Source organism: Podarcis tiliguerta (genome assembly GCF_965153285.1).
Source record: "Podarcis tiliguerta genome assembly, chromosome: 3".
NCBI classification, from domain to species: Eukaryota; Metazoa; Chordata; class Lepidosauria; order Squamata; family Lacertidae; genus Podarcis; species Podarcis tiliguerta.
Genome location: NC_139536.1, coordinates 75,773,286 through 75,788,403, shown reverse-complemented (window position 1 = coordinate 75,788,403; position 15,118 = coordinate 75,773,286). Strand labels below are relative to the sequence as shown.

The following is a 15,118-nucleotide window of genomic DNA, read 5'->3' as shown; positions in this document are numbered from 1 at the left end:
GTAAGCCACTTCTTGGGGACGGGGGATGGTGGGATAAAAATATCACATGCACCTGAACATTTAACTGTTACCCAGATAAGTCTTTTTATGCTTAAGGAATGTACCCAGAACATCTGTTTCCATGAGCTTTCTCATGCAGCCAGGGATGCATGTAGAAAAGCTTGCTTCTGTGTGTCTAGGCCCTGCCTGGATCATACATTAGCCTATCTTAAGCATACCATGAAGTAAGGCCATTGGAATCAATAGTACTTAAATCCAAGTAAACCTGTTTTAGATAGGGCGATAAGTCTGCATAATGAAAAGTTTGATACATCGCCTTAAGAGATCTTTGCACTTTTACAAATTGGTGAGGGGCTGGAATCACCTCTGTAGCTAAGGATAACCATTTCTATCGAACTCATAACTTAAAATGAAATTAATGACTTCGCCTGTACTTTCCAAATATCAAGGGGGGATTACACTTTTGCCATTTTACTATGGTGTGTTGTGACTGCTATAGACAGACAATGAAAAATAACCCTGATGCACACTGTTATATTTCCAAAAATATATTTACAGTCTATTACAAAGATTACAAATGGAAGTGTCTATGTAATGAGATTATGTTAATTCAAAGATTGGTTGTTTTGTTTCTCTCATTTTTTTTACAGATTTCTTTAACAAAGGGGAAATAAGAAAAAAAAAATAGTATAATCAAAGTGATTTTTTTTCTAACCAAACAAATAAATAAAATGACAAATATAACACTGTACAGTGAACTAAAAGTGGAAGATTAGGGCGGGGGGAGGGGTAAATGATCTATTTAAGTTTTCTGTAGCTATCTTTGGTCCTAAATGTGGGAAAACACATTATGTAGCACTGAAAAACATTTTCCTTTTTTTGTGATGCTCTGTAAGTAAAATAGAAAAATATAGTGCATTTTCAATGTATTCAGAGCTCACCGCACAGAAATGTGTGTACAAAACAAGACAGTATAAATAAAATGTACAAGTTTTACAAAGGAACATTTACAGGGTTATACTTTTTTGTGTGGATGCCCACATTATCAAACAAGACTTAATTTATGACTGATCCCTGGGATCTTTCTCTATGAAAACCAATGGGAGCAGCCCAGTTCTCTTTGGAAGTACAGCTATTCACTGCTGGGGTAGCTCGTGATTTTCATGATATTTTTTTTGACAGCATTTTATCACCTGTTTTGTATATATTCCTGCAACGCACTGTTATTGCTTATGGTAGTTCTACATTTCATTCAACTCAAGTACGCATATATTAAATTAAAACTGGTTTTTTTTTCCTAAAAAAAGAGAGTTCTCTCATTCAACAGCTACTTTTCAGTCAGAAGTCTCAAATGACTGTTTTTGTGTATGTATAGAGCAGCTTGTAAAAAAACAAACAAAAAGCTTGAAAATTTTCGAACTGCCACTTGCCTTACACTCAGCGGTTCTAATAGAAAATCCAAAGGCACCATCTGATAGGAACATCTCCTGTGCAAGCCTCACAGCTGCTGTTCACCTCTCATTCACTTGTATTAGGGCTTACACTGGAGGAGTGCAATCCAGAGAATGTTAGCTGCACTTGGGCCCCATTGAAATTGCTGGGACTCCATACAGAATGTGGTAAGATCTTTTTGAGACTAAGTCCCAATTGAAACCAGTAAAAATTAGTCTCAATTAAATGCTGAGTTCAGTGGGATGTAGGTATGCCTTCTGTTCTCTGGATTGCACCCCCAGATGTTTATTTTTGCAGGAGGGACTACATTCAACTTAATCTCATATTAACCATATGCCAGTTATTTTTCCTAGACCTTCTAATGTGGAATATTGAAAAATTAAAGAAAGAAACAACAGCAATAGACACCAATGTGCTCTGATTAAAAGGCTAGGCAACACTACAGTACTGTACCTGTTTTGTTTTGTTTTTGTTTTGACACACCTACTACAATCAATTATTCAGCAAAAGAGGTCTTAACAAGTTTAAAGTTGCAGATGTACAGCTTATATTTAACCCAGGCAACTTCCTAAAGTCATCTTTCAAGCCTTTTCTTTTAAAGTGCCTGGGCATTTTAAGGGAACATTATTGCTAGGTTCTCCGTTTTATTCATTTCCTGTTTAAAGAGACCATGTGATTTATCATACAAAATTATTTTCAAAAATATCAGAACTCTTGGCAATGTCTTTTTTTTCCCTTCCTGATTTCCTGCCAATTAGCAAACCACATAAATGTGGTGCGGAATTAACAGACCAAAGTAAACTTCATAAAGCAAACCCTACCCCGCAACTCCATTTCACCCAACCCAGCGGTCAGATCCACATTTCTCAGTTACACCTCTTGTGTCTGTAGAAATTCATACAATCTTTCAAAAGTCCCCAGTGTAATAATGCGTCATATGCTTAGCACTAAGAAGGTCCAAAGATATAAATGTTACATTAAAAGAAGGTCTATATGACAAAGCAACACAACTGATTCCTTTTTTTTCTCTTTTTTGGGGGGAAAAAGTTTGAAATGAAAGGTTTAAGGAAAATATTTTGTTGACTTTAGCAATAATATGATTTTTATCTGACAAATATATTCTTTCTTTTTCAAAATCCCTTATGTACAATTTAAAAAGTCCATTAGATAAAAAGGAGGTTAGAGAGTTCAAGGTGTTCGTAGGTGTTTCAGGTAGTACTTTGTTTATTGTCACTGCTTTCGTTGCTGCCATCAGTGGATCCATATTCCCTTTTTAAGTAAGTTTCTGGTGGCACTTAGGAGTTCAAGTCTGTAGGTGCTTCTTGTGGGCCTTCTGTGGTCTGCAGGAAGGACCCAGAAAATCATGTGTCTTCTAGCAGCACTTCATGTAGATCGAAGGCCGGCACTGTTCTCTCAAGTCTGTCACCTCCCTCGTAAGGGAGAAGCGTTTATCACACTTGGATGCCAGTGCCATGCAAATGTAACATTTGTGCTCTCATAGTCTGAATGCTGCTCATGATTTTCTTTTGATGGCCAACCAACGTGATGCCTAAGCTCATAATATCGCTGGTGGAAAGGGAAGAGAAAGGTTCAAGGTTAGGCATTTGACTGTCAGTGTATGAGGACAAAAAAGAAACATTAGCACAATTCACAGAACTGAATGATATTTTGTACATCCGGGATGTCAGTATGCCTAGGTCTGATTTTTTTGGTGGTGGTTTTATGGTTTATATTGGTTTATTTTATGAATTTATATACCACTTAATCATAGAGTATCTAAGCAGTGAGCAATTTCCAATTCTAGTAAAAATATATAAAATCAATATAAAATTGTTTGGGATGATGGAAGTTGTAGTCCAGCAAAATCTGGAGGACCTCAATTGGTAGAGCAAGAGACTCTTAATCTCAGAGTTGTTGGTTCGAGCCCCACGTTGGGCAAAGAGATTCCTGCATTGCAGAGATTGAACTAGATGACCTTTGTGGTTCCCTCCAACGCGTTTTCCACTCCTGCCTTACAGACTTTACAATTCTGTGATTCTTATTATTCAGAGTCAGCTAGAGTAACCTATGAGCACAACAACTCTTTAAACTTTGCAAATTCCCCTCCTCTTTATTACAAGGGGTGATTGGGAGTCACAACTCACTACAATTATCAGAATTTCTTGATCAGGAGTAAACATGATGGGCTGCAGCTGTTGCTGGACTCCAACTCCCATCAGCCCCAGCGCCAGCATGGCCAATGGTCAGGGGTGATGGGAGCTGGTGTACAACAACAATTGGAGCACACCATGGCGGCTACCCTGGCCCTACACTGTCTAGGTAATTGTCAAAGCAGTTCTAGGATTCAGGCCACCTTAAAATCTGGTTACTGCTCTGGGACTAAAGGGTGAGTGGTGGACATGTCTGGAGATCCCAATGTTTTTATGCAGGTTGGCTCTGCTACAATATGTTTTTAGGGTTCTTATTGGCTCCTCTTTTGTGCACCTACCTTTCCTTTATTTTTAAACAACGTGTTTTAATAATTAGAGCAATTTGTGTGAACTGATAGTGGTGGTAGGGAAAGGGCCTCTAGGGGAAAAAATGCCTCTACTCATTCCAGACTTGTTGAGGAAATGATGATAGCTTGGGCCATGGTGAAAGCTATTGTGGTAACACCTATTTAAAACACCAGCCATCATAATCACATGAAAATCAAATCACTTACTCAATAGTCATCCTGGCTACTGTCTCAAGGTTATTGTAGCCTGCAGCTGAAAAGTTATCCTTATATCTTTCCATCTTGATGGCTTGCAACCATTCTCCTACAGAACAAAATGTAGTGAAATCAGGTGTATTCTGGTCCAGAAGAGGACTGATTGGCCTAGATCGGAAGGGAAACATAAGGTTATTATATTTTAAGAGAAATTACAACACTAGAGAGCACAACAAGCACATAAGGCTTTGTCCACATTGTTCAGTTCCAGAAACAATCCCCCTTCTTTTTCACTAGTTATCTACTAGGGTTACTGTCATACCTTGGTTGTCGAACGTAATCCGTTCCGGAAGACCGTTCAACTTCCAAAACATTCAACAACCAAGGCATGGCTTCCGATTGGTTGCAAGAGCTTCTTGCACTCAAGCAGAAGCTGCGTCGGATGTTCGGGTTTTCGGCATTTGGGAGCCAAAACGTACGATAACAGAGGCGTTTTTGAACTGAGGTTTGACTGTATTATTGTCTCTTATTTGAATTAGTGTGCTATGTCTTATACACACAATGGATATTTGACTCTATAAAAATTCACACAAGAGGAAAGCTTCACTCCAAACATTTTGTGATCAAATGAAGATTGGTCAAAGGGAAGAAAAGACAGAGAAATGTGGCAACTATGATCTGACTTCTGGCACTGGGTCTAGCTAAATAGCTTCTCTGAAGGCTGGCTTTGTTTCTTGTTGAGGTTCTTTAGAATGTGATGTCTGGGAAAAGAGACACCAAGAAGCAGATTTTCTTTTATCCCTGTGATATCAACTCATTTTGGCTGTACAACCTGTGCTGATTCTGATAGCCTTTTTGCATGACCCAAATTCTTATAGGTAAAATTGTAATCCCTGTGTAGCTTGTGCCCACCTGACACCCAGAAAACCTTCCTTCTAGAATGCACACTTATGTGGGAGTAAGCCTCACTGAGCGCACAGAGACTTCCTTCCAAATACAGAAATGTGCAATACAATTTTAAATAATTATAAAAATCAAATGAATCAGAGATTAATTATTATAAATAAAAAGAGATCTGAAGATAAATAGGTCTGATATATGCAAACCAAAGAACAGCTCGATTTACTTCAGTAGAAATATGCTGGAATTTTGAAGATTATACATTGTGGTTTTAAGTGGGTATTTCTGGATTTGACAAAAATTAACATAGAGTAAAATACAGTCAATACAGCATCTAGTGCTTGTGTGTAGTGTATGTACATACACACCCACACACAATATTTTTAAAATATTGTTAAGTATCTCTTAATTTTTTTGTTGCATTTTTGGCCTTGGATCATTTGGTGAAGAATGGGCTCTAAATACAGTAAATGAATAAATACATTTAATATGGCAGAGTCTAGGCCTTTGTAGCTGCTGCATATTTCTATCAACAGAGCAACAATAAAAGAGTAAAGAGCAGCAGTTAAAACTTCATGTTTTTGTAAATTAGGTAAAGGTAAAGGGACCCCTGACCATTAGGTCCAGTCATGACCAACTCTGGGGTTGCGGCGCTCATCTCGCTTTATTGGCCGGGGGAGCCGGCGTTCGTCTGCAGACAGCTTCCGGGTCATGTGGCCAGCATGACAAAGCCGCTTCTGGCGAACCAGAGCAGTGCACGGAAACGCCGTTTACCTTCCCGCCAGAGCGGTACCTATTTATCTACTTGCACTTCGTGCTTTCGAACTGCTAGGTTGGCAGGAGCAGGGACCGAGCAACGAGAGCTCACTCCGTCGCAGGCATTCAAACCGCCGACCTTCTGATCGGAAGTCCTAGGCTCAGTGGTTTAACCCACAGTGCCACCCGCGTCCCAAATAATTTTGTAAATTATTTTACAGCAATTTTGTTGGAAGCTGCTTTGTGCTGAAACCTTTTTACTAAACAAACTGTGGCAAAACAGGGAAAATCAAATCATACAGTGGCCTTTCTGCTTCTTTCAAAACATGGAAGTTGTTCAGGTCCCTCTGTTCAGTTCCTGCTCGTTTTATGACAAGCAACACACAGCACAGTCTAGAGTATCTGCTGGTTTATCTTTGTAAAGGCAGCCTGAACAGGGGATGTTTCTGTACACCCTGCAGCGGATAGCAGCAGCTGAACTGAATGAAGAAATACAGCCTAAAAATCTGGCCTACAACTTAGAAACAGCACCAGTCACTTACCTGCTACAGGTTCCCAGAGGGGTTTTCAAGCTGTTTGGGTTCCGAATCATCTTGTCCAGAATGCCCACTATTTGCTCAAACTTTGGCCTTTCTGCACGCTCTTTCTGCCAGCAATCTAGCATCAGCTGGTGAAGGCCTGCTGGGCAGTCCATGGGTGCTGGCAAGCGATAGCCTTCTTCAATTGCTTTTATAACCTAAAAGACAAAAAACGTTGTTTTGAATTTTTTACGGCCCATGAAGAATCAAGCAGCCAAATTAAGCAATCAAAGCTTTATGAAATGTATCTTTCAAACAGAGCCTGTTGTTTTGACACATGCATTCATGTTGCTGTATAATAAACTTGTTTTTATTTTCCATGCTTATTAAACAGATTATTCTGTGGTGTATGCTGAGAACATGGTTGCATTACCTAGTCAAATCAGCAGCAGGAAACAGCAATTAAATTCACCAAGGGTGAGCTGATAAATTGATACATGGAGATGCTCTTTGAAGGCAACAGCATTTGCCCAAAAGCTCCCCCCCCCTTCATTTCCCCTCCAGGAATACACACAGCATTTAAATGAACAGAGGTTTAGGCATCGGTGCATGCTATGCAAGAAAAGTATCTGGAAATCACTGTACATAAAAGGTACTTTCTAAAAAAGCACTTTCCCTTAATATTCACCCTTACAGTGGGCACAACTGGATCTGAATGCAATGTGACATGTATAAGCATAGCTTGGCTGGGTAATATCTTAATGAATCAGGAGAAGGAAAGTCCATTATTAATAAGAAAATGTGGCATGTTGTGATATGGTGCAGGGCAGTTAATGTCTGTAGGAAGAGTTACACCCACTGCTTGATTTTCTAGCAAAACTCATTTGAGGTTTAAGTAAAAGAGGGAGGGGGAGATAATTATAGGAAACTACTAAATGCCCCTAGGACAGGATAAGAAACCATGATGGGAAGCAACGAGCTTATTAAAAAAAAAGTTATATAAAGCGTTAAAATATTGTTTCAGGGTGGGGTGGGTATTTCAAATACCGGCAGACATAACTGTGTTAGAATTGCTAAGGAAGAGTGCTTGTTCCTCAGGAGTAAGTAGCACAGGCTCTCTCCTTTGCAGCAGTCCACAGAGAAAGCCAACCTTGGGGCTTTCTTCTGGGGTTAACCCTAGGATATAAAGCTGTCATGATAAATAAAAGCTGGCGAGAATTCAAAGCTTTTGTTCAATATATATTATATACGCATGTCGGAATGTGAATTGAAGGAGGATTTTAAAGAATGAAAAGTAAACTCCAAAAATTTTCGAAATCTCCCAGTGCACTGCAGAAAAGTATAACAATGTGTAATGCCATATACACAGGCATCAATGACATATATATGAACAGAGGAAGCCAAAATCCTATTGGATGCAGGCTGCAAATATTGTAAACGTTTGAAAACACGGGGTGATTGTCACTTAGCAATCCTATCACTTTTGTGCCAAAGGAAGCATCCACTCGCATAAGAGGGGGAAAGAAATTGTATGTGTGTGATTCTCCCTCGGCTGCAGACACCAGCACCTCCCCATCTGCATAAAAAAAATTTAATAGATTGTGGGATCCTCTAGAAGAGATTTTTTTGGAAGCTGTGGTAGCTGCCAGGGAGAGAAGAAAATAGTCAATATCACCTTCCCTCTTCTGAGTGGAAACCTACAGCTGAATCCAGAGCTCTCATACACTTGCAAAGTTGGAGGGTACTCCACATTCAAACTGAAAGGTCACAAACCACTTTTGTGGTTGCAGCTTTACTTCAAATAATATCCTTAATGTTATCTAACGTGTTCATTCTCAGGCCACAGGCATTTCAATGGCTGTAATTTTGTGTTTTCTTATTCTATAACTCTATTATGCATGGTAATGGGTGAATGTGGATAAAACATGCAGAGATACCTGGAGCTCTGATGTTTAGCTTGGGCTAAACATCAAATTTTTCAAATCTGAATTTTTTCAAATCTGAAATTTGCAGAGTTCAGAACTGTGTAAGGTATACATGTGGAAAGTCAGTCTCTCTCTCTGTGTATGTGCATGTAATTATACAAAATGATGATGAAGTAATTATGCTCTTTGAACTAAAAATGTGTTTATGATGAAAATTCAACTCAGACACTTATTAATAAAATGTGAGTACTCCACAGAATTTCCAAAGGAATTAGAGATGAGAGAAATACAAATACGACACGCCTTGTCGATCTCTCACAGTAATTGGAACACAATTATTCGACTGATTGCCGTCAATTGATCTAGAAATCCAAAACATGACCATGGCAGAACATATCACCTAGAAAGCAAAAGCGAAGCAATGAAAGAAGAAAGGGCAACAAAATATGCATTAGCAGGCATGATGGCAAATATATTTTCTTGATTGTAGAAAATTCCATGGTGTTGAGAAATGACTAACAGCAAAAGTTAATGGTTCACCTTTTTTAAAGGATAAAAGAAAAAGCTTATACTTCTTTTACACATGAACGCTGAACAAATAAAACCAGAAATTCAAATAGTTTTTGTTTAAGACCATTCTGAATGAGAGAAATAAGGTAAGTGATTCTAAGATTTAAAGTCAAAGCATAATGATGGGGACCGACAAGATGCACTAAAACCACCACCACAACAAATGGTATGAGGTCAATTTTTCAGATTATTTGGCTTAGTTCCAGCACATACTCTATTTTTACTAGTGAATATATATTTAAATGAATTTATAGCCATGTAAACTGGATAAGAACACTAGCTATTTCAGTAGAGAAATAGGTTCCAACCCATCTTTGTCTTGCCATACGAAACCAGATTAAATAAATTAGTCCCTCTCATCTGACGTACTCCACTTTACATACTGTACTGGTGAATACAAATGACACAAAATGCAGTTAACATGATTGTGTGAAACCTGATTGTAAAAGTGTAGCTTTAGTCTAAATTAATGAGAATACTACATCCTTTATTTAGGTACCACTTGCCTCGCCTGCTCTGGAGTGTAGGACGTGAACCAATGGCTTCAAGTTACAAGGAAAGAGATTCTGACTAAACATCAGGAAGAACTTTCTCATGGTAAGATCTGCTTGACAGTGGAACCCTTGGAAGGTGGTAGACACTCCTTCCTTGGGGGTTTTAAACAGAGGTTGCATGGCCATCTGTCATGGATGCTTTAGCTGAGAGTCCTGCATTGCAGGGGGTTGGACTAGATGATTCTTGGGGTCCACAATTCTATTATTCTATGTCACAACGACCCCTTGTGCTTGCTTTTCATTTCTTTTCTGATTTGCTTAGTTTGTAGAGCAGTAGTTCAACACATCCTCATCCCATCCCATCATACCAGGCTTAAAGTATTTAAGCTGCATTCTTTAATGCACTTGCCTGGAAGTAAGCCCTATTGCAGTGAATGGGACTTACTTCTGAACAGACATGTGCAAGATTGCACTGAAAACCTCATTTCGGCTGAGCAGGAAATAAATTAAATGCTAACTAGAATATAACTGGTAAGTTGTTCTCACTGTCAGACAATTTGCTCTGTTTACCTATTTACAAATTGAGCCCATACATTAAGCCCAATGCAAAATTTCAGCAAGAAGTATGAAAATACTGGTTTTGTCTGTTGCTTTCCCTTCTCCTAACAGTTCTTTCCTTATGTCTTTTTTGAAAGATAGGTAAGCTTTGCCTTTGAGGCATCTTATATTCCTGTCAGACACCTTTTATGTTTGAATCTAGTACAGAAGGAAGGTGTCAAAAGGAATGAAACTCGACTGGGTGTCGAGGGAATGTAAATATTTCTCTCTCCCTGCCCCAAGGACTTGTTTGCCCATATTTTGACAGTCCATGAAATCTCTGACACTGAGACCTGTCAAATATTAACAACTTTGCTCTCTGCCAAACTGACTCATCATTTAGATTTTATATGGTAGATTAGAAAAAAACTCACCAAAAAAGTACTCTCTGATGTCGATCATTCTTAAAAAATCAACAACAGGGAAATAACATTATTTTCCCCATCATTTATTTACACACACACTTATTTCTATGATAAAATGAAACCTCACTTGGTATCTGCAGTTTGATTCCCATATTTTATAAAATAGCAGTAAACTTGAAACCAAAATAGCTAATAGTACTGTACTAAGGGAAAAAGCACACATTGCATCAAATATTGGCCTCCCTGTATTGAGAAATTCTCCTTAGTCCTTTGTTTTTCACAGCAGTAGGCCATGTGGTAGGGCTGCACTGCTCCTTTGACTTCTGTTCAGCTGAGTCACTGCAGCATACTGGGATGGAGAGGAAGAGGGATGCAGCAGTGGCGAGGTTGGCATGGTGGAAATGCCCTGGGAGGAGCACCATATTAGCATCACCAGAACATTTGTGCTGTGCCAACCCTACCTTGGCACAAGCATTCTACTTGTCCCCCTCTCCTTCCCCTGCCTGCTGTTTCAGGGGACGGGGCAGTGTCTCTTTACCCTGCAGAGCGGATTTAGAGATTTAGCATGATGCTTAAGCAGCCCTAACTTCACCTCCATCTCTTTGGACACGGAGATGGCAGCACTGGTGCAGACGAACTTCACAGAGCCAGCCCACACAGAGGAATACGCCCATTCGTCTGTCCAGTCTTGGGACATACGAACAGCTGTGCTTGCCGTGTTCTCTTCAAAGGGAGGTGTCTTGCTTGCTGAATCAATGTCAAAGCTTGTGGTCAGCCATGCATTTAACCTCTCATGTACCTGAGGATTTCAGCAAGAGTTCCATCTTGTCTCTCATACCTTTTAACATTTATATGAAGGCACTGGGAGAAGTCATCCAGGGAATAAGGAGAAGCTCTTTAGATGTTTTACCAGTACTGGGGGTGTTGAGCTGTATAAGGGCTTATAAACTGAAACTGAATTTCTACTAGCTGGAGGCAGGAATAGGGGGCAGCACCAGGGTCTAGGAGTCAGGGAGATGGCCTGTTCCGAATGGAGTTGCATTCCTGCCAAAAGAACAGTTTGGGGATGCTCCCGGAGGTAGCATTGTCACTAGAAGCTCAGATGACAATTGTAAGTAACTTTGTAACTTAGGCCAACCTGTACTGTCTATTGATTTGAAGAAACATTTTGTGTCCAATTAAAGAACTAATTTAGATATAGCTCTGTTCCACATCCACGGACCTTTGTGCTCAAAATTAAAGCTTGGTAAAGCCAAGTCCCATCCCCGCTTGCTTGTGAAAATGGCTACCCTGTTCAAGGAATAATCCTCTTCAAAAGGGTTAGTCACAGGGAACTTCTGCACACATGAATCTGCTCTAAAATGCTCTTGTAAGGGCTAGAATGGGTGCCATGTAAACAAGCCCTCAATCTGCACCTGTGTAAACAAGCCCGAGGCCAAGATCAAGGGTGTGGAGATGACTACATGTTTTCATTTTTCCTGTTTTGTAAGGGAAAAAAGTGACAGCCTAAGTCCTACCTAGAAGGAGGATGCATATAGTGTTATGAAAAGGGTTTGGTTTCTCATTGTAGGATTATATGATTTTCATTGAAGACAACATGGAATAAAGGTTGTTGTAAAATGTTGAGAAGAAATCAGCTATTATGGATGAATAGTTATTCATTACTCCCTCTCTCTAAGTTTTAGAAGAGGATGATTAATGGACTACTGTTTCGGGGGTTTTGTAATGGTGTTGTTGAAACTTACAGAATTTGTGGGCTTTAACAAAAACCCCAAAACTGTCTAGGATCCAAAGTGCCCTTGCATGTCCTTGCCAACTTGCTTTCAGAGGTCTTCAAACACCAAGAGTGACTTTTTAAGATGTCTAAAGGCAACAATGGCTGGAAAAGCCTGAACATCATAACTGACCCTTATCCCAGCTCTTGGCTCAGTCCTCTACACACTTACCTGTGAACTCAATGGGTCTTACTGCTGAGTAGACATATGCAGGATTGTGCTATTTGTCTACTAGGTTATGTGTTATGTAGTCTCTTTCTGTGTATGCTGCTTGCTATGCCCTATTAATGAACTATAAAATAATGAAACAGCTAGCAGCAGTATTTATGTTAAAGTAACAGAGATCTTAATGCAATTGTTCTGTCAGCGCAAGCATTTCTATTTGCCGGACGGAACAATCTCCCCTTCCTCACACACACTCCGGAGTGGATTTGGAGGAGGAAGTGGTCAAACTCCAGTGCACTAGTGGGAGCCCTTGAGCTGGCTTCCCACTAGCTGGCTAGTGCTAATAAATTTATACCTTTCCATAGAATCATAGAATCATAGAATCATAGAATCATAGAGTTGGAAGAGACCACAAGGGTCATCGAGTCCAACCCCCTGCCAAGCAGGAAACACCATCAGAGCACTCCTGACATATGGTTGTCAAGCCTCTGCTTAAAGACCTCCAAAGAAGGAGACTCCACCACACTCCTTGGCAGCAAATTCCACTGTCGAACAGCTCTTACTGTCAGGAAGTTCTTCCTAATGTTTAGGTGGAATCTTCTTTCTTGTAGTTTGGATCCATTGCTCCGTGTCCGCTTCTCTGGAGCAGCAGAAAACAACCTTTCTCCCTCCTCTATGTGACATCCTTTTATATATTTGAACATGGCTATCATATCACCCCTTAACCTCCTCTTCTCCAGGCTAAACATGCCCAGCTCCCTTAGACGTTCCTCATAAGGCATCGTTTCCAGGCCTTTGACCATTCCAAAATAAGTTTCTATTTCCCTTTTATGATATTATTATTAGTTGTTCTTCAAGTCTTTGGGTGTGTTGCTAGAGAGAAAACCCTAATCCATATATCATTTGCAAGTTCTATTATCCAGTGCTGTGCATTATAAGAAACAGAACATGCATTTTTGGAACTTACATCTTGATTTGACATATCCCAGTATGGCCTCTCTCCGTAAGACATGACTTCCCACATTACTATTCCATAACTCCATACGTCACTTGCTGATGTAAACTTGCGATACTGTATGGCCTCAGGAGCTGTCCATCTTACTGGTATTTTCCCACCCTATGGAAAAAGAAAGTTTCTGAAACAAACTTACAGTAACACCATCCATACATGAAAGCACTAGCTGACAGGCAGCTTGTTAGATCTTCTTGCAATCATAAAAGAAAATTAAAACTAAGGAAGAAAATTATGCCTGTGCTTCTTTAAATCTTGCATCATCTCACAGATTATAGCCATTCCTCCCTCCTACAACCTATATGATATACAGAGCAGCTACTACTGGGCTGCACCACTTCAGATCATTGCAAGGATGACATGGTTAAATACAACTAGATATAAATGTTTATTATACATGGAAAACTAGAATATCAGGAAGAAACTTTTTCTTATTCTTGACATCTTCCCGATACGCTAGTTTGTAATGTACTGAGAACCTCCACAATTAAAAATGCACTTTCCCCTTCTTAACATGTTGGTTTTCCATCATTCAGGGAGCTCAAGAGAATATACAAACATCCATTAGAGGACTGGGCTGGGAGAGCAGTGTGCAGATGCCATAATCCAGCATTTGGCAGAGGACAGCAGCAATCATTGTACCTGTGGGCCAATGACATTAATATGCACCTTCCTTGAGCACTGGTGAAAGCTCCACAGGTACTGTATTTTAGGGTAGGGGAACCTGTGGCACTCCTGATGTTCTTCAGCTCCAACTGCCATCAGCACCAGCCAGAATGGTCAGTGATGATGGAAATTATTGTGGAGGACACCTGACTTACCCACACCTGTTGTATTGTAATGAGCTTGCTAATGAGCATGAATTTTCACTCCCCCCCCTTTTTTTTTTTTACTGGCACCTTTACTCTGAGACTCTGAGTCAGTTTAGGATTATTAACAGGAATTATTTCAAGCCTGTTGTCCCAAATTGCATAGTTAGAGCTGCTGTTAGAATGTGCTCAGGGGCGTAGGAAGGTGGGCGGCCGGGTGTCATCCCTGAGGGTGTGTGTGTGACAAATTCCCTCCTGGGCAGATTGCTGCACTGGCCCCCTGGATGCCAATTGCCCCCAATGGGTGCTGATCACTCCCCCTGGGTGGCTCGCCCTGCTCCCCAGGTGCCTGAGCGGCTAGGTCCACTGCTGCATGTGCTAACATGTTTACTTGATTAGTTAAACCCATTGGTGAGGAGCCTCTGGCCCAAGGACTAAATGTGGCCTGCAGGGCCTTTCCATCCAACACACAACCGCCTCTCTTCACCCTGCCCATAGCATTTAGGCTTTTAAAAAGCTTGCATTTCTTCCGGGAAGGGAGGGGTCGTTAGGTGCTAGGAGTAACCCTCCCTCTGTGCTGCAATACTTGCAGCAATTATACTTAAAAACAAAATGCTTTCACTGGTACCAGTGAAAAGCAGAAATGTTATGCAGCATGGAATCTTTTTTTTGGGGGGGGGGGAGGTTTGCATCTGTGGAGGGAAGCCTAACTCCCACCTCCCCATGAGCTGCAACCCACATGAAAGTCACCCCAAAGCAGCACGTAGACTTTCATTTGTGCCAATAAGAGCATGTTTTAAACTGTTTTAAAGTCCTGCATGGGGAGGGGCAGGGGGAAGCAGAAGCAGGACAGAAGAGACGGTTTAGTGGGTGGGGGGGGGTGTGAATGCTTTGGCCTTGTCCACTGTTTTTACTGACAGCTGGCCACTGATTATTTTTTTTTTTCATGAGGGAATGCAGCCCTCAGGCTTGGGCTGAAAAAACTTTCCCATCCCCAACGTTAACAGTTTACTGAGTCTTGGTGAGACTCTGCCCTTGTTCCTAACAGGTACATTTTGGTCTGTCATGGTAATCAGCGTTGGTGTAGA

The 15,118-nt window shown here is 40.5% G+C and overlaps 1 protein-coding gene across 5 annotated transcripts in view; it reads right to left on the bottom strand.

The window, feature by feature from the left end:
* Window positions 1–532: 532 nt before the first annotated feature.
* Window positions 533–15,118, bottom strand: part of EPHA7 (EPH receptor A7) — a 167,721-nt gene continuing 153,135 nt past the window's right edge. For 3 of the 5 annotated variants that reach the window (XM_083433421.1, XM_083433422.1, XM_083433423.1), the window contains exons 14-17: window positions 13,177–13,326; window positions 6,343–6,536; window positions 4,157–4,312; window positions 533–3,018 (exon numbers count right to left, since the gene is read on the bottom strand). In XM_083433421.1, coding sequence (XP_083289547.1) covers window positions 2,904–3,018; window positions 4,157–4,312; window positions 6,343–6,536; window positions 13,177–13,326 — 615 coding nt within the window. In that variant the 3' untranslated portion in view covers window positions 533–2,903. Of the gene's footprint in view, window positions 3,019–4,156; window positions 4,313–6,342; window positions 12,565–13,009; window positions 13,327–15,118 lie in introns of all 5 variants that reach the window. The other 2 variants (XR_014509533.1, XR_014509534.1) reach the window with 2 other exon arrangements.